The following is a 26,124-nucleotide window of genomic DNA, read 5'->3' as shown; positions in this document are numbered from 1 at the left end:
AACTAACTTACCTGGCTGGTACAGTAGTACCGGTAGTAGTAGACTGCAGTAGTACGATTACGAACTTCAACATACTGTCGTCTGCTTAAGCTATCCTCTCATCTAACTCACAAAAACATTCTCAGTCATCGATCTCTTCTCATTTAGCTATCCCCTCACCTAACCTTCTCAATCCTCAGCCTCCCGTTACTTATCTATCCTCTCATCAAACCCTCTCTAACCTTGTCACAAACCTTCACATATTGCTACCACAGATAATACTATTTCATTTCTACTAGTCTTTCTTTCGCTCTTGTCATCTTTCAGACGTTGCCACTACTGCTACTGACAATATGGAGATCCCTACCAGCAACTTGCAAGTTGTGTGAAGATGGATGTTTCCAAATCATTCGGAGGGGAGATTTTTATTTTGTGGTGAATATATTACCGATATATTAATTTTCTAGTGTATATTTGTCACTGAGTTAATGAAGAGAAGTGGTTTCTTTATTTTACGTTATAAGTGATTTCTGTGCTCTGTGATGTAAAGTCGTTTGTGGTTTGTAATGACAGTGATATATATATGATATACTTATTATTTAACTAGTTACAACAGAAATATCCCTGTTCTAAGCAAAATTTAAACTCACAACCTTTTAGTTCTTCTTGCATGAAAGCAAACTTGATAATCTTCCCTTGTAGTCTGTCGGACTTTGTATTATAATTCCATGTGCTCAAGGTCTTCCAACATATCGAATTTAACGCACTGGCATTACTGTCTTGGAAACTGTTCTCATTTGTACTTAGATACTTCTGTACTATAAGTATTTTAGTTAATATATTGTTGTTGTTGTTCAGTCAACTGTCCGAAGACAGATCTGAACCTCACAGCTGATACCAAGAAAGCACCACTTATGAGGCAACTAGGCCAGGAGATGAGGTAGGGTGGCCAGTTTCTTTCCCCCTCCATTGCATACACCGCCAACTAGCTACATATTACACTAGTCAGACGTCAGATGCATGCAAACAATTATTGTTCTTCCTCTGAGACATATTGTCAAGTGAGATGTACTGCCTGACAATAGATGTACATATCAGCCAGAACCTCAATCAGAGGATAATTAATTTATAAAGAAACTAATTTTATTTAAAGCCATATACTTTAATGCTTCTTAGAGGAATGTATTGGCAGTTATGATACATGCATTTGCTGACATAAAAAATAGGCACTAGACAAATGGCTTTTAAGGAACCCGGAGGTTCATTGCCATCCTCATATAAGCCTGCCATCAGTCTCTATCCAGTCTCTACCACCATATCCCATCTCCCTCATATCTATTTTAATATCTTCCCATCTACGTCTTGGCCTCCCCAAAGGTTTTTTTTTTCCCTCTGGTCTTCCAATTAACACTCTATATGCATTTTTGGATTCGCCCATACGTGCTATATGCCCGCCCATCTCAAACGTCTGGATTTAATGTTCCTAATTATGTCAAGTGAGAAATACAATGTGCGCAGTTTTACGTTGTGCATGCAACTTACTCCATTCTCCTGTAACTTCATTCCTCTTAGCCCCAAATATTTTCTTAAGCACCTTATTCTCGAACACCCTTAACCTCTGTTTCTCTCTCAAAGTGAGCGTTCAAGTTTTACAACCATATAGAAATAGGAACTAGATACCATACAATACAAATGGATTTTAAGGAATCCGCAGGTTCATTGCCGCCCTCACATAAGCCCGCCATCGGTTCCTATCCTGTGCAAGATTAATCCAGTGTCTACCATATCTCACCTTCCTCAAATCCATTTTAATATTATCCTCCCATCTACGTCTCGGCCTCCCCAAAGGGAAATAGGAACTAGAACAGACTTTATTTTGAATGTAAGGGCAGCATCTCAGCTAATAGAACAAATGTAATGTTTCAGATGATCCGAGCGTCTGAAGGCTTTACCGCAAAGCTCACATTTGAACGGTTTTTCCCCTGTGTGAATGCGCACATGGGTTTTGAGATTATACGAGTATCTAAAGTTCTTACCACAAATGTGGCAATTGTAGGGATTCTCGCCTGTGTGGGAGCGCATATGAACGATGATATCTTTCTTGATTACGAAACCTTTGTTACAAATCTCACATTTAAACGGTTTTTCACCAGTGTGCATTCGTATATGAACTTTCAGATGGTTTGAATTCCTATAGCCCTTGCCACACATGTTGCACCTTAAAGGAGTCTCACCGGTGTGAGATTTCATATGCGCCCTCATATTCTTCACACTTTTGAAGTCCTTATTACATAAATCACATTTTATAGATTTCTGGTCAGAGTGGATTCGTGTGTGATCTTTAAGATGACCCAACTGTTTGAATTCTCTACCACAAACCTCGCATTTAAATGGACTCTCCCCCGTGTGAATGCGTATGTGTAGCTCTAACCCTGATTTAGTTGGGAAACTCTTACAACAGGTATCACATTTATAGATCCTCTCACCGATATGTTTTTTCATGTGAATTCTAATTTTTTTACTCTTCCCACAAATGTCACACGTGAAGGGTTTCTGACCCGAATGAACGAATATATGCTCTCTCAGATTTTCTGACCATGTAAACGCTCTCATACAACTAGTGCATTTGAATGGTTTCTCACCAGTGTGAGTTAATTCGTGGTTCTGAAGATGACGGCGTTGTGTAAAACACTTTTCACAGATCTTGCATTTGAATGATTTGTGTCCAGTGTGCGTTAGTAAATGCATCCTCAGACGGTAGACCAGTGAGAACCTCTTACCACATTCGGTGCACTTGAAAGACTTCTCTGCAGAATGATTGCATCTCTGTTTCTCCAGTGTTCGTGGCTCAGTGAACTCCTTGCCACAAATTTCTCTTGTCATTCCACTCTTGCCACTGATGTCGTCTTCAGTCCACTCCGTGGTATTTCGCACATGCTTGATCAGGACACTTTCTTGGCCTTTCTCGTCATAGTGATGTGGGTGTACGAGCCTGTAAATCAATAATTGACCTTTGGTCAAGAGATTGAATGCCAGTATCATAGCTCACTTAACATAATAATAATAATAATAATAATAACAATAATAATAATAATAATAATAATAATAATAATAATAATAATAATATCCAGAATATTGTACAAAATGGAAATATAAAAATTGGAGATTTAAACTTCGAAGGGGTGGAAAAATTCAAATATCTTGGAGCAACAGTAACAAATATAAATGACACTCGGGAGGAAATTAAACGCAGAATAAATATGGGAAATGCGTGTCATTATTCAGTTGAGAAGCTTTTATCATCTAGTCTTCTGTCAAAAAATCTGAAAGTTAGAATTTATAAAACAGTTATATTACCGGTTGTTCTGTATGGTTGTGAAACTTGGACTCTCACTCTGAGAGAGGAACATAGGTTAAGGGTGTTTGAGAATAAGGTGCATAGGAAAATATTTGAGGCTAAGCGGGATGAAGTTACAGGAGAATGGAGAAAGTTACACAACGCAGAACTGCACGCTTTGTATTCTTCACCTGACATAATTAGGAACATTAAATCCAGACGCTAGAGATGGGCAGGGCATGTAGGACGTATGGGCGAATCCAGAAATGCATATAGAGTGTTAGTTGGGAGACCGGAGGGAAAAAGACCTTTGGGGAGGCCGAGACGTAGATGGGAGGATAATATTAAAATGGATTTGAGGGAGGTGGGATATGATGATAGAGACTGGATTAATCTTGCAGAGGATAGGGACCGATGGCGGGCTTATGTGAGGGCGGCAATGAACCTTCGGGTTCCTTAAAAGCCATTTGTAAGTAAGTAAGTAATAATAACATAATAATCCGTGGTGCTACAGCCCGTGAAGGGCCTAGACCAACCACACGGCTGCTGGCCTCACGCCCACATGCCGAAGCAGAGGTGGACGATCATCCAACCAGAATGGAGATATTGTGCGGTTAGCACGATGAACCTCCCAGCCATTATAGTTGGCATTCACAACCGGATTTCGCTACCTATTGTAGCTCCCCAAGTGCATCACGATGCTGGGTGGGCACTGGTCCCATACACTGCCCGAAATTTCATGAGAAAATTTCTTCCCCATGAGGAATCGAACCAGCGTGCATTCCGTAACATGAGTCCTAGGCAGGATGCCTTAGACCACGACGCCACAGTGCAGGACTAGCTCACTTAACAGTACCAGTAAATCTGTGGATGAATCGACCAGGCCGCCATCTTTGTCACTCCCATATACATGCATTTATGTAATACTGCATTCTTAAGGGACTGAACAGGGCACATAATATCCCGAATAATTTACAATATCAGGCAGCCACAAATGCTTATCTCCAATTATATCCTGGACACCATACGACAGATTGCGAAAAAGACGTTTTAACACACAAAAATAAGTAAAGGGTAACTAAAATTTTAAAAAAAGTTTTCTCATTGCAGGCCTGTGTTATTGATAGTCTTATCAAACACATTATAAATTAATATATCTGAACAGACAGCTTTTTGAACAGAACATTTGGAATATTATAGATTTATTAATTTGTCCTACAGAATAATATCTGTAATATTGACAATTAATATTTGAGGAGAAAAATTTGCTCCGGCACCGGGGATCGAACCCGGGTCCTTGGTTATACGTACAAAGCACTCTGACCACTGAGCTACGCCGAATTCAATCCACAGCATCGGACCGAACCTTCCTCCTTCAAGGTTTCCCTTTGTGACCTGACTCCAAGTTAGGCATATGTTGACATATATGTCCAATGCCAACTGCTAATATTTGGTCCGGTAAATGAGACTAAGGCCAAGTGTACACAGAATCAGATGCGGCTCGGTGCGATGAGACATTTTGTCTGTTGGTACTTGTCTCCCGTTTATTTCTTATGATATGATGCACACAGAATCAGAAGCGGGTACACCATGGTCAGGAGCAGACACGGGGAGACAACACCGAATGACTGCTTGAAGTTCATCACGAGGAAACTGTCTGATAGCTGCAGCATACTGCGCATGCATTAGTAGTGGCTATGATTGCACACTTTCACTATCTACGAATACTATTGTTGTGCAGTACATATTATTCATAATGGAGCTCAATGCAGATAAATTAGTTGTTTAGTACAGGAAATATACGTTCTGTACAATTTTTGAAACAATATCACGACAAGAATGTGGTTTCTAAAAATATGTGAGCAATTGCAAATGAGATGAAAGCACCGCGTGAATAATAATAACCGGTAATAATAATAATAATAATAATAATAGTAATAATAGTAATAATAATAATAATAATAATAATAATAATAATAATAATAATAATAATAATAATAATAATTTGTAGTAAGCCTAATTCTCTTCTTTATACTGTCACTCATTACTGATTTAAAATTATTATTTTTCTTTCTTGTGAGTCAAGAAGTAGTCTTAAACATACAAAATGACGTTTATGCAGTACATCAGTAGTATTTAATTTTAAGACTCTTTCAATCGCATTGATTTTTAGGCGTATTAAGTGTTCTTAGGAAATAATAGCCAAATACAATAGAATTTCTCATATAGACAGTCCTCTTTCATTGACGCCATTTTCTAGCCTAGGCCAGTTTTCCAAACCCACACAGCCAGCAAATCAGTTGTTGTGAGCAGACAGCTTTAAGCTGTCACGAGGCATTGTAAAGCAAAACGTAGCATCTGATTCTGTGTGCACCCAGCCTAAAATTCAATAAATAATTATACGAACTTTATAATGAAAGTGATTTGGAAATTGTTATTAAGGTTCAAAGACCTGGTTGGGACATGTCTATAGAATGCCAGACGAGCTCCAGAAAAGCCTTCAATGGGAAACCAGATGGAAAGAGAGATCAAACAAGGCAAGATGGTTTGATGGTGTTGAGAGTATGACTTATGAAAGAAGAATGGGTGTTAAAAGATGGAGGAAACAGACTGAGGACAGGAAAGTGTGGAGTGATATATGTAAGGCGGCCAGGGTGCCCCAGTGTGTGTGTGTGTGTGTGTGTGTGTGTGTGTGTGTGTGTGTGTGTGTGTGTGTGTGTGTGTGTGTGTGTGTGTATGTCAAGCACATGTGTTTCAAAGATAAAAAGAATACAGTTTTTAGGTTACATTCGGATAATAACTTTGTTCCTTACTGTTCATAATCACTGCTAACAGTTTCTATGTAGGCCCTAACTCTTTCTTTGTAATACCTGGGGAGCAGTATAGCATCGCGGTTAAGGTACAATGCTGCAAAGTTAAAAGGTCACGGGTTCGATTCCTGATTTGTCATGGATTTTCTCCATTGATCTAATCACTATGGCCCTGGAGTTCACTCAGCTTCTAACAGAAATGAATACAAGAGACATTTTCTCGGGGTAAAAGCAGCACGCACATATGTACTAACATCCCTATTGCCATTAATGTATACTGTCTGTACAGGCCAGAGCCTAAACCTCCCACCAACCTGTGAGCTGATTTAGTCTGTAATTGATTTTTATAATACCTAACTAGGTACTTCATTTCAAATATGATGATTTTGAAAGGTTTCCTTGTTAATCAAGCATATAGATAGATGTAGTTACAAGTATACGAGAGAAAAAAAACTGTAATGAAAGATCACACATCACTATACTCACGTCTCAGTCAAGTTATCATCTTCATCTGTCACACTTGCTACTGGTTCCTCCTTAACAGTATCTGCATTCCACGATTCTTCCTGAAGAAATGTAATAATCAAAAAGTAAACATTACAGAGAAAAATGATATACCATCGAAACAGTTTATAGCGACACCACTTTTAACGATGTATTGGCTATAAAGGCAAAATCTAACGGTCCCGTCTAAATCTTATATAAACACTGTATTTAAAAAATCGCTTAGTACGAAATCCTTATTACGACTTATCGTATAAAACGACGTATCTTTATCACATTGTCGGAGAAATTTATCGGATATAACGTCCAGTATTAATTTTTGTTTGTTACGTATTTGGGGATTACTGACAACAATGTAACGCTTATTTTCAAACTCTTGTTTTCAGTTAGATTGTGCACTGTCTTTGCTGTGATTGTAGAAAACCAGAAAATTAAATTCCAAAAATGTCTTATTTTTTCTAAAGTACAGAAGTGGAGTAATAGTGTATTAGTTATTGATGTTTTGTGGTTGTGTGTGTTGGAATTTTTTAATGTGTACGGTACAGGACATCACATTTGTACATTTTTAAAAAGAAAACAGGAGAAAGTGTAGCCTTCGTGTAATTTAAGTATTATTTTGAATTTTATTTTATTCAGCTTCCTCCAAGTGAAGGCTCCCTAGAAGACAAAGCTTGCCAAAAAATTGTTGTTTTTTTGAGTAAATGGTAGGACAATTATAATGAAAAAAAAAAAAAAACCAATGGAGAAGGAAAAGAAAAAGAAATAACACAATTATAAATAATTAAAGACGATTAAACAAAAGATCATTAATTTCAGAAGAAACATAAAAGTTCCTAGTACGGTATCTATTGGCTATCTGGTGATCACAGACGTCTATTTAGCACTAGTTGCAAGACCCAACTTAAGTGAGCAGATCGGCATAGCAAAGAGATCAATCTATTTACGTGTAGAGATGGTTTCTTAGGATTTTCGTAGATCCCTTCACTGCAGACTGTATTTTCATTTTTGTACTGTTAATTACATAATTTTGTAATACAGTAAATGGAACGAGGATGTGTTATGCATGACTATTATACTATACAGCACTTACAGTAAGTTTAAAACGTGCTTAACATTTTATCTCATTCATTAGCCAAGACCATGTATGTACTACATTACTGAACAATTGACATTGTTGCTACTTCTTTCCTCACTTATAGGTTTTTATATTTTGCTGGCGTCAAAATCTGTGCGTCAGTGGCTAACCATGACAATATCTTTGAAAAATATTGGAGTGCAAGAGGTCAAATGACTTTATTGTCAAATGCCTGGTATTAGAAAACAACAACAACATATTTTGCTGGCATATTATTGCTGTATGTTTTGTATAAACATTAGAAGAAAAATTCCATTACAGTCTCTCTCCACAAATACTTTATTGTAAATACTGTACGTACTGTCTTTGTATTACATTTTTTTAAGTTTTAAGTCTATTCTGTTCATTAGCCATGTAAGTGTGCAGCCTAAAATTTACAAATATGAAACTTTTAGCAAAAAAAAAAAAAAAAAAAACTCGTTTGTGGACTATCAGCTATAACGGTCATAAACTGGCAGTCCCCTTGGAGTCTTTATAACCAGTTTCGACTGTATTTCAAAAAGAGCAGTAAGTGCAATGGAAAAATCAGTACCATAATGATTAGAGTGTTCACACTCTACCTGTCCACATTCGTTAACTTTTTTTTTTTGGTGGGTTATTTTTACAATGTTAAACTCCTCCCCCCCTTTGAATATGCACCTGGCACAGACTATTTTCACTCACCCATTAGCAGATTAAAAATGCCATCATAACTCACCTTAACTTCAAACTTGACCACAGGAAATGAACTGGGAACTTCACTTCTTTCACATTTGATGTCTGGTATGTCATTGTAGCTCTGGTCGGAAGGATCAACCTTGACCTCATTCACGTCCACTTCGAAGAACTGTCCTACCTGTGTATCAAAAATCAACAAGTAAATTAAACTTTACATACCATAGTTGTCTTGCGAAAAGTAAAAATGGATAATTCAGATAATGACTTAAGCACTTATTGTTTCAATGAAAAAGTAATAGTAAATGAGGTGAAAAAAGTTTGTTAATAGATGGCTCTGTATGTTCCCAACTCACTCTCATACTCAGTTCCTTTCTGCTTGTAATTCTATCACTCTTCACACATTAAAGATCATGAGTATTATGCAAATTTTAATTTACTTACTATTGGAGATAGGAGAATTCTAATCTGTAACATCTTTACTATGCAAATCTGGCTTTCAGGTAGTAGCTCCCTGTAAAGCTGGTTTGAATAATTTCAAGGAAAAATTGTTCTGGGGCCAGGTACCGATCCCGGGACCCTTCGCTTAGCGCGCGAACGCTCTTCCGACTGAGCTACCCCAGGAACTATACACGACACTGTCACAAAAAGCGAAGGGTCCCGGGATCGATACCCGGCCCTGGAACAATTTTTCCTTGAAATTATTCATCTTTACTATGAATCAACAGTCTTGCATTTAAACCACTTGACTATGAAGTTATCTGAAGGCATATAAATTAAATATAACCCTTAATATGTGTGATAAATGATGTCACAGCGCATGAAGAAGAGATATGAAAAGGGAAGATAAGATTATTTTGAGGGTTAAGGGAAAGAAATGTCTATGTCCATAATAAGCTGTTCTGAGAAAATGACATTTTAATGCGTTAATATAGACTGTTCTTTCCCCACAGTACATATCTTCAAATCTGTTTTATAAGGACTACATTGCTTATTAGCGCACGGTAACTCGACAGGCTTGTAGTACCTCTGAAGAAAAGAGTGTACTACTTAACCCAAAAATATCAAAAGGTGGACATCGACGTTTTTCCCCCCCTGACCCTACATATAATAAGAGGTAAAGTTACAACAAAAAAAAATAAAACAGGTACAGTAGTAGTTGATAAAGAATGAAACTCAAAGTAAGCTAGAATAGAACGACTGAATAAAATAAACTAAATGAGGGACAACAAAACTAAGCCAAAGAAACAAACTAGCCTGAAAAAATTAAACCTAACCCAAATTAACCAAAAACTATAATTGGTGTAATAAAAAACAATCTAACCTGCAGAGTCCAAAATTCACATTACTTACTTGCTTATGGCTTTTAGAGAACCCGACGGTTCATTGTCGCCTTCACATAAGCCCGTCATCAGTCCCTATCCTGAGCAAGATTAATCCAGTCTCTATCATCATATCACACCTGCCTGAAATCCATTTTTATATTATCCTCCCATCTATGTCTCGGCCTCTCCAAAGACCCTTTCCCTCCAGCCTTCCCAACTAACATTTTATATGCATTTCTGGATTCCCCATACATGCTACATGCCCCACCCATCTCAAACGTGTGGATTTAATGTTCCTAATTATGTCAGGTGAAGAATACAATGCATGCAGTTTTGCGTTGTGTAACTTTCTCCATTCTTCTGTAACTTCATTCCTCACAGCCTCAAATATTTTCCTAAGCACTTAATTCTCAAACACCCTTAGCCTCTGTTCCTCTCTCAAAGTGAGATCTTTGATATTTATGATCAGCACATCACAATTGATAAGAATGAGCTATTTCTATTCAAGTTACAATTTCGTTGTTCCGATCTATTATACCTTTATATTTCCGATCAGTTGATATTTATATTTCTTGCTTTGTACGAATTACTTTTAGAATAAATAAAGACAATTTACTCCTAATATTTTATGTTTATATTTGTGAATAGTACTGGAATTTATCAATGCCTATGATATTACACCATTCAAATAATTATTTACTTAATTTATTGGTTTGACTAGTTTCTGGAATATGAGTATATTTATTTAATGAGTACCTTGATAATAAAATGCGGATGCCTTACTTAAGAAACTAGAGCTAAATATTTTTGTGGATGGTGATATTTTATCATTTTAGGCTCAAATTAATTTGAAAACCTGAATTTGATTTAGTTTACACTATTTCAATGAAAGTTTGTTGTTCAGTGTAAGAAATGTTTTGTACCATACGGATTTATTTGTATTTGATGTCATCTTAGAAGGGACAGAAACTAATCTAAATAAACCAAGACAAGCCTGAACAAACCAAAACAACTTACACAAATCAATATGTTAGTACCTCTGCGAGGGGAGCGCATACATGCACAACTGCAGAACAGTGCAAGAAATGAGTAAGTCATCAATATTCTTCTGCCTTGTGAAGTAATTACTCTGGAATAAAAATGAAGTCTACTACAGAATCATAGAAAAGTAAGATAGCAAAAAATCTTACTGATGATTGGAGCTTCTCTTCTTCACCATTTCTGTCTGTCTGTGAGGACAAGGGATCGATATCGGGTTCTGTTTTAATCACGTCCATGGAAACTGGAAATAAAAATCTGTCCTTAGCTATAGTCTATGTAAGAAGTAGCATAATTTTATTATAATCCAGTGATTAATATTTCCTTAATAAGGATGTAGAAAATGGTACAAAAGAATACATCAGATGAAAAGTATGCACTGAGGTTGGGTGGAATTATAATGAGCAAGTGAAACCTAAGTTGCTGGAAAATAATATAATGGATCTCAAAAATTATAAATACAACACACGCAAAATGTACAGGCTAGGATCACACTGCTGCCAATCTGGAGACGAAGTTCTAAGCTACCATAGTCTTCCAGAAGTGGATTAAAAGTAAGATGGAAAGAGGCAGCAGACCACAACTTTCATTACAAATAATTCCGTAGTCTTTCAGCATTTTATAATTTTAATTTACCATACTTTATTTCACCAAGTAACGTCCAGTCGAAACAGTATCACTTGTAAAAAACTTTGATCTCAAAGCATATTCTCTCACTGCTGGTAGATTATGCTCGTCTTGACAAAGTTAGGTTAGGTTTGTTTCTCTGGGTGAGCAACTGAGTATACTACCACGCACGGACTTACTAGTTATTTCACATCTCTATTCACTTGGGAGGATGAGGTCTTCCAAACAGTCATAATATTCAAGTGTCTTACTTAGACTGCTGCAAATTTTCCCTTTACACTGAAGCAACATAACACGAGAATTAACGATACCAGTAGAACTCAGGAGAGTTGCTCGTGGCTGTTCTTTATGCGGCGTGCAGCATCCAAAATACGGCCGATTAGCGTATCTCTCGTTTCCATCTTCCTTTGTATACCAAGTCTTTCATCCAACCCCATAGCTCCGTCATTGTTCGAAAACGGACCTATGTTCATATGAACTTTTTCACTCAAAATGGCCTAAGACATTCTATCTTAAATTTTTTACCTTTCCTCGTGAATCACCCTGTATATATAGAATTATTACTACATTAACACATTTAGTATATCACGAAACATGTAAAATGTAATTATTATGAAAGTCGCCATATTTCTTCCTGGAAATAGTACGATTCACCTCCACCAGATGACAACCGACACGAATGGCAGGGCCGGCAGCACATGAAAACGAAATGATAATGTGTGAGGAATGTTACTACAGGCCAGGGGCGGACGCAGGATTTTTTTCGGGGAGGGATTTGAGAAGATAGTAAAAATGGAGTAATGAGAAATAAGTTTATATACTCACAATTTATTTCCGAGTCACAAACATTTACAAGTTGTATATATTATTTTAATGTACCGAAGTAGGCCTACATATGATATTTCCATGCAGATATTCTGCGTCATCATACGATGAAAGAGAGAATTTTTCTCTGTTCCATTACTCTTTCATTGTATTTACAAGTTGGCCTGAATAGCGTAGTCAGTATAGCCTTCTGTGCTCGAAGTTGCGGGTTCTACCCCAACCCAGCTCGATGGCATTTAAGTGTGTTTAAATGCGACAGGCCTCATATCAGTCGATTTACTGGCATGTAAAAGAAGTCCTGAGGGAAAAATTCCGGCACACCGGCAATGCTGATATAATCTCGGCAATTGTGAGCGTTGTTAAATAAACCATAATTTTTTAATTTTAACATTTATAATGACTGCAGTACAAAAACAATGACAGAATGACATTTACAGAAGAAGGTGAGAGGCTTCTTAGACATTTCATCCAGTACTTCATGAGCTTTTACTTCTACATTTTTATGTATATACATCAAGGCCAGTCCATTTAATCTGTCTGCTCCCATCGTGCTCCTCAAGTAAGTCTTCAAATACCGCAATGTTGAGAACGACCGTTCTGGTGTTGCTGTAGTTACAGGCAACGTGCAGAAAAGTTTCAGCGCCTTGCAAGTGCAGGGAAAAATAATTTCATTGCACCTGTTCAAAGATGATATAAAGTGAGTAGGTATTAGGTGAAGATTTTTCTGATCAAGGAAATTTCTTCTCCACATCTTCAATTCACTGAAGAAAGACTCTGGTGGTGCATCAACATCATTGGGCCACTGATTTACTATAGCCTCAACAGCAGTTTCTAAATCTTCATCTGATGCTCGCACCGTGCTTTTAGGCAGAAAAGTTTATATGGACTTTACGATTCCCTTATGATTTAAAAACCTGTCCTTGAGCTGACTAATGAAATAGTCTAAGAAGAGAAGGAAAATACTCTTCATGACTCTCTGTCTTGAAGTAAGAACGCTGTGTTTGTCTTCTTGCAGTTCTTGGAATTTAACATTTTAGCAAAGAGAATTTACGTGGAAAACCCTCTAATTCCTATGTACATTCACGAATTAAAATTAATATTATTTTTGTTTCTTGTTTCGTATTTTTCTCAAAATTTCGGGAGGGGATATATCCCCTTAATCCCCTCCCTTGCATCCCCCCTGCTACAGACGTATAATATTGTGACAGGTAGGTTAGGTTTGATTAGATGTGTAGTATTACTATGTTGGCAACACTAAAACCCACTGTTACATTAAAAAAATATGTCCGTATTCATTCACGCACTACGATTTTCGTATGTAAGGTGTGTATTTAGGGCGGGCTGAGTGGACTTACAGCTCTCCCAGTGATCACATCAATTTCTACAAATCAATACTATAAATCCAAGGCATTTTCAAGGTATTTTATGAAGTTCCTATAGTGGCTGGGACATAAGTAATATTCACCCTCTTTTGCATGCAATAACTAATGTATGTTTATCAACTCCACATACATTGCACTATTACCAATTTCCCTTTAGGGTTCTTCCAGTTCTTAGTCTTGTACCTACATATGTATCTATTTATTTATTTATTTTGTGGCACGGCAGCTCATGCAAGTCCAAGACTGACCAGACGACTGCGGGCCTCACGTCCATATGCCTCAGCAGAGATAAACCATCACCCAACCAGTGCAGGGTAACGTGTGGTCAGCATGGTGATTTCCTGTTGTTATAGCAAGTTAACAAAACCTGGCGTAGTTCAGTCGCTAAGGCGCTTGCCTGTCCATCCAGAATTGCGCTCGGGTGTGGATTCGATTCCTATGAGGCTGATTATCTGGGTGGTTTTTTCCGAGGTTTTCCCCAACCGTAAGACAAATGTCAGCTAATCTATTGCGAATCCTCGGCCTCATCTCGCTATCACCAGCGACGCTAAATAACCTAGTAGTTGAAACAGCGTCGTTAAATAATAAAAAAAGATTACCCTACTCATTGCAGCTTCCCAAATTCAACACAATGTTCGTTGGTCACCGATATTTTCAATGTGCGCCATGTTTTCATTTGTTTTTATTGCTCAGAAAATGTGACCGGAAATTTAACAACTGTGCAGAGATATTTAAAGTACAAAATATTACGTGTGTAATATTAATACGATACAAGGGAATAACATATTACATAAAGAATAAAATAAACAGAAATCCCATACCTTTTATTTCCAGTTTTCGTTTCTACAATAGGCCGCTCCTCCAAGCACATTACCAGATATCTGCAATACCGGTAAGTAATATGTAACAATTTCTGTCTTTTCGATTTTCTTAGTTAAAACATTCTTGGCGATCCTATTGCAGTGAACCAGTACCAAAGACTGAAGGTAAACTAGGTTACCTCATTGAATCACCATTCAAAAAATTCAACAAGAAACCTGTTACCATCATTACAAAATGTAGACCTACAACATTTACAATGAACACCCTATAGTAAAATTCACACAAGGACTAATTGTCGATTAGTATCATTATTCTTAGCGAAAGTCCTACACAAACTGATAATTAAATTGCATTTTAATTCTCATATCTTTGTAACTTGTTACGAATGATGTACATCACCACTCTTCTTGCAAAGTAGGCTATACAGATTGTCATAAAATTCGCGCACACGGGCTATATTGTGAAGCCTGGATAAAAACGGAGGCGAAAATGTTAGTGACAACTGTTAGTGAACTGTAGCAGATGCACTAAAACAGGGACACAGTCAGTGCCGAAAACTACACTTTCATCCATGCACACTTGTGTGCATTCTCTATTTATTAAATGTTAGTTGAACTTCATCCTCTGATTGAGGTTCTGGCTGATATGTTCATGTATTATCAGGCAGTAAACATCACTTGACAATATGTCAGAGGAAGAACAATTGTTTGTATGTATCTGAAGTCTGACTAGTGTACTATGTAGCTAATCGACGATGTATACAATGGAGGGGGAAAGAACTGGCCACCCTACCCCATTATCTCCTGGCCTTGTTGTCTCATAAATGGTGCCTTATTGGTATCTCTTGTGAGGTTCAGACCTGTCTTTGGACAGTTGACTAAACAAAAACAGTTGAACTTTCCTCTCGAAAAACAAATCTTGTCCCTGCACAGACAAAATTATTCAAGGTGGCAAGTTTAGAAATGAACACATGGTGTATTTTAAATATGTATATGTAATTTCAATAAAGTCAACAAAAGATATAAATATATGAAGTGTATGCAAATCTGGATTTCAGGTAGTAGCTCCCTATAAAGCAGGTTTGAATAATTTCAAGGAAAAATTGTTCCGGAGCCGGGTATCGATCCCGGGACCCTTTGCTTAGCACGCGAATGCTCTACCGACTGAGCTACCCCAGGAACCATACACGACAATGTCACAATTCTTCCTTTATATCCACACAACTCAAATGAGCTGACAAGACGCCAGAACTCAATTATGAGTGCACACAAATGCTGTGTGACTTTAATTGTGACTTTCTTTTAATGTACCTCCAGTAACGAATGTATTATGCAAATCTGCTACCCCAGGAACCATACACGACACCGTCACAATTTTTCCTTTATATCCACACAACTCAAATGAGCTGACAAGACGCCAGAACTCAACTATGAGTGCACACAGATTTGCATAATACATTCGTTACTGGAGGTACGTTAACAGAAAGCCACAATTTAAGTCACAAAGCATTTGTGTGCACTCATAATTGAGTTCTGGCGTCTTGTCAGCTCATTTGAGTTGTGTGGATATAAAGGAAAAATTGTGACAGTGTCGTGTATGGTTCCTGGGGTAGCTCAGTTGGTAGAGCGTTCGCACGCTAAGCAAAGGGTCCCGGGATCGATACCCAGCTACAGAACAATTTTTCCTTGAAATTATTCATATGAAGTGTGTGTTTTAGTTAACAAATCTTTGAACTGCTGAAGTTATTCAGTGTCAAAATTCAAAATGGATGAGAAATGGCTGATGAAATTTACCATGTCCTCTAATCAGGTGCAGTGTTCTTTTATATGCTGCAAATCTATAAAATGGAATCCCCAGCTTTACTTCCCTAATGGAAGAAGTCATGCTTAGAATTTATTGTCTTTTTAAACTCATCACCATTGGATGAATCTGCTACTGCAAGTCTCTGATCCAATGGCTTGTGCAGTTACTGAAAGACCACTGACAATGATATATATGTACCTATAACACCTATTGCATCACTTACTTATAAATTGCTTTTATGGAACCTGCAGATTCATTGCCGCCCTCACATAAGCCCGCCATCGGTCCCTATCCTGTGCAAGATTAATCTAGTCTCTCTATTGCATCACTGATAAGTTTTTATAATAAAAACAAGATAAACTGAGGAATATCAAATGTTAAATGACAGTCAAAGAATTTATTTTCATGCCATGAATATTCATAGTCTGTGACATTCAACAAATCGATGGTCCTAAATACACTGAATAAAAGTAAAACATGTTTTTATAACCTATAAGGCTGCAAAAGGGTATCTGTCGGATACAGGAGGGAGAGCCATTAATCCTTCCCATTGAAGGCTTTAAGGAACTAACCTGGACAAATACCCAATGTCCCATCCCTACCTTCCCGTGGAGCAGCTGTTAGTAAGCACAATTTACAAGCTGAACTAAAGGGAGGGGCTACTCATCAATTAGCACTGGTCAGCTTGATGAGTTAATGACTGAATTTGGTATAATTTTCCTCTATTCAATACCTAATTCCCTCTTTACCCTTTCCTATCCAGTCCTCTGACTGAACTCTTACTTTCTTCGACCCTGACGGCATTAGAGCATTCGAGGCCTAGGGGTTCATTTCCCTTTCCTTCCTCCTCTTTCTACTTTTCTGTTCCTAGTGCTGACCTGCTATGGCACTAAAATCGTCCTCCAGTGGCTTAAGGAGGGAAAGCTGGTGATCAACAATGGACCAGTCGATCAACAGCAGGTGTGGTCCTCCAGACATTCTGGGGGTTGTGTGTGAATGAAGTAGCCACCAAAACGTTAAAATATGGTGTTCACTTAAATCAGCTACAACTTGCCATTTAACACCTCAAAATCTGTGCTTCAGTGGCTGGCCATGATAATATCTTTGAAAAATATTGGAGTGCAAGAGGTCAAATGACTTTATTGTCAAATGCCTGGCATTAGAAAACAACAACAACATAACCTATAAAATGTTTTTAATAAAATGGCTAATGCAAGGTGCTGCAATTGAGTATGTAAATAATTTGTGAATACTTTACCACATGGGACTGTTGCCTAATATTATTTGATGGATAGGAACAAACTTACTAAAACCATTTAAAAAAATCCACCATAAATTATATAACTTCACCAGGCAATAAAAATCTCGCAATTATAATTTTTCGCAAATTTTACAAAAATAACAAATAACAGATTTAATAATTGATATAGAGGCACTTACTGCAGTTTTTACTATACACAGTCTTTATAAGTCTGTGAAACATTTTAGAAATTCACCACAAATAAACTGTGCAACAGATACCAAATTTTATTATACTGAAATAGAGGCAAATTCATCAAGTTTCTTTTACATATTTCACAGATGCTCAATCTTTGCACCTTTGCTGATACAGCGGACATCTATGTGAACTGATAATCCATAATCATCCCACGTGCATGTCAACATATCGCAGTCGACCAGACACACAGCAGTGGTGATACGGTTGAAGATTAGTGGGGAGCAGCGGCACAAAGACAGTATCCTTCACAAGCCTCACAAGAAAAAGTCACACGGGGTTAAATCTGGAGACTGGGGTGCCAAGTCATTAACACATCATCTTGTTCTGTGCATCTGGCAAATTTTGATTGAGATACCCACGCAGGTGTTTGTGATAGTGAGCCAGACAGCCTTGTTGAAAGATGTAATCATTACCCTTGTGTCATTCAGCTGTGGCATCAGCCAGATTGATGCAGATGCTGCCCTCTGGAATTCTGCTCTACATCATCCCGGTACAGTCATAATGAACGAAGCTCTTGAGTAGAAATTGCAACACACAAAATGACTACTTATGTTAATCGAACGCCATATTTGCTACTATTATCTCCTAGTGGCAAACTATAGCAACTATGAGAGTGGGTTTTTCCTTAAAAAAACTTGGGAGAGTTTCTCTCTAAATTGGCATAAGAATTACCATCTTCTGTTGCATAGTTTATTTGTGGTGAATTTCTAGAATGTTTCACGGACTTACGAAAGACAATGTATACAAAGTGTTTCAGAAATACTTTGACATACCTTGGGAGCATGTTCCCCACAACAAAACAAGGAAAAAAGTTCATATAAACATATTTCCGGAAGTCCTTAGTTTTTTAGTTATTAATGAAAGAACATAATGAAACATCTGTTAGATATTGTCAGGTTGGTAGCAAGTGTTGCAACTTTCATCAATTCAGAAACTCATAACAATGAAAGTGGAAGCAAGATGAGAACATTTTGAACATTTGTTATGAGTTTCTGAAGTGATTAAAGTTGCAACACTTGCTACCAAGTTGACAATATCTAACACATGTTTCATTATGTTCTTTCACTAATAACTAAAAAACTAAGGGTTTTCGGACATATGTTTATATAAACTTTTTTTCTTGTTTTGGTGTGAGGAACGTGCCCCAAGGTTTGTCAAAGTATTTCTGAAACACCCTGTAGTGTAAGCTTTACCTTTAATCGAGGTTCTAACTCATATGTACAGACCCAAAAACAAAATTTGGGCCACCTGAATTTTAGGTTCCTGTTATAACATACTGCACATGTGGCCCAATTTTCTTTCTATTATCAGGCCTACATCTCACTTGACGATATATGTCAGAGGAAAAACAACTATCTGTATATATCTGAAATCTTATTAGTGAAATATGTATGCAATGGAGGGGGAGAGGAACTGGCCACCCTACCCCATTATCTCCTGGCTTAGTTGCCTCATAAGTGATGCCTTATTGGTGTCACTTATGAGAATGAAACCTGTTTTCGGACAGCAGACTAAACAATAAAAACAGTACTAGCTTATTCGTTAGTAGATCAGAGACATCCATATACTTTCAAGTGTCTTTCTTTGAATTTGGAGTTCCGATATTTTCACTGTAATAATCTTGAAGTGGAGATAAGACACATACTATAATATAACATAAAGTAGTGAACTTATGTTTAATTCAAATTTGTACAAAAGAACATAGTAATACAAAACTTCATTACTTCACACAAAGAAATATTTCTAATGAACTGAGGAATATACTGTTTTACATGTAACAAAAACTTATTACAATTATTTAGAAAAAAAAAAGTTACAAATTCAATTACAACATTTTATAAAATTAGAACACAAATCTTTGCTTTTATATATATATATATATATATAAAATACAGTAAAATATGGCACCTTAAACCACCAAGACAAGGAACATACATTTACTTGGCTTGAAGACAGCAAAACAGGAACATAAGCAATTTTCTGCATGGCTAGTGAAGACAAAATAGAAAAAAAAAAGGTAATACATATTTTTTGCACAGATTGTGAAGACAATAAAACTTAAATCTTACATGTAGGCTTTACACCCTTACATCCAGTAACACACTGCTAGAGAAGTTCAATGTTTATACAATAGAACACTGAATACTGAAAATGTTGCAACAAAATTCTTAATTACTTTAAGCAAAAGTATCCATTTATATTCATTGCATACCTGCAGGCGCTGGCACAAATACTCTAAAACCTAATTAATACAAAAAGTCCTTTCGAATCAGGATATAAAATACTTTAGCACTTCCTATACTTTTATATGGTAGTGAAATCTGAACTCTCAAAGAAAAGGACAAACAAGAATAAATTAAACAGTTAAAATTTTCAGAAGAACAGCAGGATATGCACTTTCCAATTTAAAAAGGAACGGACATTCTAGACAAACTTCGGCTGCAAAAGGGTATCTGTCGGATACAGGGGGGAGAGCCATTAATCCTTCCCATTGAAGGCCCTAAGGAACCAACCTGGACAAATACCCAATGTCCCATCCCTACCTTCCCGTGGTGCAGCTGTTAGTAAGCATAATTTTACGAGCTGAACTAAAGGGAGGGGCTACTCATCAATTAGCACTGGTCAGCTTGATGAGTTAATGACCGAATTTGGTATAATTTTCCTCTATTCAATACCTAATTCCCTCTTTACCCTTTCCTATCCAGTCCTCTGACTGAACTCTTACTTTCTTCGACCCTGACGGCATTAGAGCATTCGAGGCCTAGGGGTTCATTTCCCTTTCCTTCCTCCTCTTTCTACTTTTCTGTTCCTAGTGCTGACCTGCTATGGCACTAAAATCGTCCTCCAGTGGCTTAAGGCGGGAAAGCTGGTGATCAACAAGATCTCCCAGCTAGGTCCAATGGACCTGTCGACCAACAGCAGGTGTGGTCCTCCAGACATTCTGGGGGTTGTGTGTGAATGAAGTAGCCACCAAAACGTTAAAATATGGTGTTCACTTAAATCGGCTACAACTCTCCATTTTTTATCTTTGAAAAATATTGGAGTGCAAGAGGTCAAATGACTTTATTGTCAAACGCCTGGCATTAGAAAACAACAACAACAGCATTCTAGAGAAACTGAAGGTTGAATCTGTTCAAAATAAAATTAGCAATCACAAATCTAATTGGCTACACCATGTCTCCAAAAAGGATAACACTAGGATCCAAAAGATCATGATAATTTTACCCACCAAAAGGACAAAGAAGACCAGGCAACCTCTTAAATAACGTTGAATGGGGTCAAAACAGGTCTACAAAGGGCTAACTTGTGAAGGATGATGATGATGATGATGATGATGATGATGATGATGATGACGACGACGACGACGACAATGATGACTTTCGATCATACTAAGCGAATTACAGCCATACAAAATTCCTTGTAGTAGAAAGTTACGTAGTCATTTAACTACTAACTAGTCAGTATTTTAACACTGACATATTTTCTAGTGACAATATGTGGCAAACTGTCATGAAAACAATGACAACACTGTTCAGCGTGAGTTTTGATGAATATAAACCAAATAGTGTTTTCATAGAGTATTACGAAACTGTGCTTAATTTTTGCTTATCACGTCAGAATAATTCACAAACTGTAATTTTGTTTCTTACGTAAAAGAAATGATATAGCTTCAATTTCAATAGACTTGGAAAAATTTTCAAATCTAGTAATGTTTTATTTTCTTTGATTTTAATTACCAGTGGAGGAATAACTTTTTGAAGTGTTTCAATCACCCCTTGCTTCATACATGATTATTAAGCATTTAAAACTATTTACATTTTGCAAGGAAAAGAATAGAAAATAGGAAGACTATCTCTTTCACTTCATTCATATCAGATTTTACAATATGACCTCTTTATTGCCAACTCCATATCTGTGTATACACAACTTCAACTCCTCAGTTTGCCGAACATAAAATTTAACCTTGGACCAAATTAAGGGTATTACTGACACTTGAAGTTCAGTACTATTTGCATCTATAATAATGTTAAATTGTGGTTGGATATGATCCAGATTTGTTTTTTTATACAGGGTGTAAATAATGTAAACTGCCAAAGAAGAGATTGGTGGTAGAGCGTAAGTAATTGATGAAAAAAGTCAAACAATGTTTTTCTATAATAAAATTGTCAAAGTTTTCTCAGAAAAAATGTGTTTTGTGAGTCTAACTTTCTTGAAAATGAGAATAGACAGTCATTACATTATTTACTTTGCTCAGTGCTTACACTGAAACAGTTGTTTGTTACTCTCTTGTGTCTCTATCATGTATTGGTATGTGTTGGGTGCAAGGACATTGACAATGGCATTCACATTCAGTCAAAATGTAAACAAATATTAGACTATTATCAATCTTAAAAACATGGTATTTTACAAATTAAAAATAAGATTATAACGAATAATTAAATTTCACTACACAAAAAAAAAAAAAAAATATGGTTTATTTAACAACACTCGTAACTGCAGAGGTTATATCAGCGTCGCCGGTGTGCCAGAAATTTTGTCCCACAGGAGTTCTTTTACATGCCAGTAAAACTATTGACATGAGCCTACCGCATTTAAACACACTTAAATGCTATCGACCTTGGCCGGGGTCGAACCCGCCACCTCGAGCATAGAAGGCCAGCGCTATACCAACTGTGCTACCGAGGACGACTTTCACTAGACATTTTGTTCAGTAGACAAATATGCGCTATCTATATAATTTGAGCAGTTTATATTATTTACAATCTGTATTCGCACTCCCAGTAAAAGTGTCATAACTCGAAAATCATGACTTGTAAAGATATGCTATTTTCTAGTAAAATACTGCTGTAAAAATATTTTAATACATACATACCAACTTTTAATCATTTACTATTTTAGTATTATAATTTCATAACTCCAACTAGTAACACTGTGTTTGAAAAAATTACGAAAGTAATATGTGATTTTCGACATATGACAATGTTTTACTGGGGATGTGAATTATGTGGTTCCCATACAGTGACAAACCAAAGACAGAAAGTAAGTACTTTTGTGAGACATCCGTATTTTGCAGACTTTGGTGTTAAGCTAGGGGATCAAGACCCAAACTTTGAAGTCCACATAAGATCTGTAGAACTTGTACAAAGAGCTTTAGAAGAAAGAAAAAAGAAGTTAACGCTCTTTGGAATCTGCATGGTTACAGCCAGACCATCACTTAAATTGGAAGAAACACACAGGCTGCCATTCCACAACTTAATAGAGCCAGCTAGAGTAATAAAGTCACTAAGCTTAGTTATGAATGACAATACTCTAATATTTATCTATTTTGCTTACTTCCATTCCATTTTATCTTATGGAATACTGTTTTGGGGAAATTCCTCAGAAAGCAGAAGTGTTCCTAATACAAAAGTTGTTATTGGGTTATTTTACGACGCTGTATCAACATCTAGGTTATTTAGCGTCTGAATGATATGAAGGTGATAATGCCAGCGAAATGAGTCCGGGTCCAACACCGAAAGTTACCCAGCATTTGCTCGTATTGGGTTGAGGAAAAACCCCGGAAAAAACCGCAACCAAATAACTTGCCCTGACCGGGATTCGAACCCGGGCCACCTGGTTTCACGGTCAGATGCGCTGACCGTTACTCCACAGGTGTGAACCTTAATACAAAAGAAAATAATTAGAATTTTAAATGGTCTAAATTACAGAGATTCCTGCAGAATGCTTTTTCTAATTTGAAAATGTTAACACTATCCTGTCAGCATAGTTTTTATACAACGATGTACAAAATGGATATTCAAATTATTTTATGAAAAATTCTGAAGTACATAATATTAATACAAGACAGACCAATTGCTAACTTGGCCAGTTATCAAAAAGGTGTTCTGTATGCGGGTGTAATAATGTTCAAGTCTTTTCCACCACATATTAAACAAGTATCGGATAATAGAAGCCAGTTTAGATGTCTACTAAAAAATCTCTCTTCACACACAACTACTAGGCTATAATACTGATATTTTTAGCCATGTAATCAAATAATCACGTAAAATGTAAACAATTACTGTAACTGTGTATCTATAATGTGCTTATATTGCCAAATCTTACATTTGATACCTACATGAGCTAGCTGAGGTTTATGAAACAAATAAATTATTATTATTATTATTATTATTATTATTATTATTACTGTTGTTGTTTTGTAGAAACTAGGATGCTGAAAATCATAAGTGGTCAGTTAATGAGGATTTTAAAGTTACTGTTTGTTTACTGAGTCAACAAAGTTGTTTTTTTATGTAAATACGATAGTCGAGCTATATCTTCGCACTGGAAGAAGAAAGAAAGGCCAAACAGAGTAACATTTAAACCAGGTGTGAAAAATATTATTCAAGATTCATTAAATTAATCTCACTGAAGTTCCATTACCACCCCCACATGTAATACTAGGTCTTATGAAGTAGTCTGTGAGAGCTTTGGACAAAAACAGTGCTTGTTTTAGATAACTTTATCACACATTTCCTTCACTCACCTATGAGAAAGTCAAAGTTGGTTTCGAGTCTCGGTAACTGGGTTAAAGACTCTGATGCTGATTTTCTCCCACCTGAAACCTTCACTGAACAATCACTTCTCTCTTTCCGTGTACTTGGATTTGTTCCTCTACAACCCAGTTACCCAGTTCCTGACACTCCATTCTCCTAAGCACAGGGTATTGAGAAACATGACCTTGCACACAGATTTTCTTTGCCCTTCAATCACAAAATTGTAATGTAATGTGTTAGAACGATGTGAACTCTCGGACTGATTTCTGCGACGTTTAACTGGAAGATAGTCAACAAGGCCTTTGATGAACATTTTTCTGTCACTCCACGACATTTCATTCCAGAAATGATCAAACATGAGTTTTCTTTGCTCTTCTGTAACTTCACTACAATTTCTTTTCCCGTTTACAAAAGAATGTTTACACATACATCGTGATTTCATTATTCTTCTTTGCCTTGGCACTATAAGTTTCTTTCTTCCAAATTCATCTTTTCTGATGCCTGCATAATCTTGCCCCCTCATACGTTTCTCTTTATTTAAACATTTCTGTGACGAATTTCCTCCTCTTTTACATCTTATGGGGCTGTTTTCTTCAAATGTAGTACCACTAACCTGAAATAATTTATAAAGTAATTAATGTAGTGCTTAATGGCCTACTTTACTGGTATCCTGAAATAGTTCCAAGATCTTACGATAAAAAATTAGAATATTAATTAATTTTTTTACTAAAGTTTTTAATCACCTTGCAAGCTCCTTTTCCTTTTTCTTCTGTAGATTTTCTTTCCTCATCATCCATGCAGTTGATATATGCAAATTTATTTAACTCTGGGTTATGATCTTCACTGCTGCCACTAGAAAAATCTCCATTTTTACAATCTAATTCAACAGAACTTTTTATTTTCGACACTGTATTTTCCGTTCCAATTGATTGTGTTCCCCCATCACCTATAATGCAAAGTTAACTGTCAATAAACAGTTTAAGAATAAACAGTAGGCCTACTTCAGCTGTACATAGGGTTGCCATATTTAAACAGTGAAAATTTGAGACAATTTGCTTTCGTATTTAAAATGTGTAAAATGAAAAAGGGACACAAATACATTAACTTCCTTGCATTATGTGATGCACTACGGCTTAATATAAATCAAATTGTTAAAACAAGCAAAGTACTTTTATTCACTAACATACGAATTTATCTGTAGCATATGATACAAAATACAATATTCCCAATTAACAAATTTTTATTTTCTAACTAGCATAATATTTTTTAACATTTTCCATTGTTATGTAACTGGTATAAAAAATTAGTGCTACTGGCAATCTAATAACAAGGCTTGTGGAGAAACCTAATTGTTTCTTAGCATTGTTGTTGACAGTGGTTCTAAAATTACCAAGAAATTTAGTGGAAGGCAATATTATTACCGTAAAGTGGGGTGACTTTGAATGCCGAGGTGACTTTGAACAGTAATTTAGCGCCTTTCTAAATTAAATGCCGTAACCTATTGCGAAAGAACTGAACTAGTTTATTGACAACTGAAACAGTTTTATCGCAATTGGGCACAGCATTTAATTTAGAAAGGCGCTAAATTACTGTTCAAAGTCACCTCGCCGTTCAAAGTCACCCCTCTGTACGGTACCTAAAAAGGAACCTCGCATATCAAACTCTGAAGATGCAGATGGAAACAAAAGAGTAATACTGACAGCAACCATAACTAGATTTGTGCAATACGTTTTGTCCCTGACATAATAAAACAATACAAGTTATGAACCAAGTCGAATTGTGTACTTAAACCCAGTGTTGTATGTGCATTGAGTTGCGGCGGCCATAAATTGAAGCAAGTAATTAATGC

The 26,124-nt window shown here is 36.6% G+C and overlaps 1 protein-coding gene across 6 annotated transcripts in view; it reads right to left on the bottom strand.

Annotated features, from left to right (window-relative positions):
* Positions 1-26,124, bottom strand: part of LOC138715533 (zinc finger protein 665-like) — a 54,652-nt gene that overhangs the window by 15,205 nt on the left and 13,323 nt on the right. For 3 of the 6 annotated variants that reach the window (XM_069848583.1, XM_069848575.1, XM_069848593.1), the window contains exons 6-9: positions 10,935-11,026; positions 8,463-8,600; positions 6,613-6,692; positions 2,622-2,971 (exon numbers count right to left, since the gene is read on the bottom strand). In XM_069848583.1, coding sequence (XP_069704684.1) covers positions 2,622-2,971; positions 6,613-6,692; positions 8,463-8,600; positions 10,935-11,026 — 660 coding nt within the window. Of the gene's footprint in view, positions 1-2,621; positions 2,972-6,612; positions 6,693-8,462; positions 8,601-10,934; positions 11,027-14,437; positions 14,498-26,124 lie in introns of all 6 variants that reach the window. The other 3 variants (XM_069848604.1, XM_069848611.1, XM_069848600.1) reach the window with 3 other exon arrangements.

This window comes from Periplaneta americana, chromosome 2 (genome assembly GCF_040183065.1).
Source record: "Periplaneta americana isolate PAMFEO1 chromosome 2, P.americana_PAMFEO1_priV1, whole genome shotgun sequence".
In the NCBI taxonomy this organism is placed as follows: Eukaryota; Metazoa; Arthropoda; class Insecta; order Blattodea; family Blattidae; genus Periplaneta; species Periplaneta americana.
The sequence above is the reverse complement of the archived record's forward strand: the minus strand, read 5'-3'. Positions and strand labels throughout refer to the sequence as shown.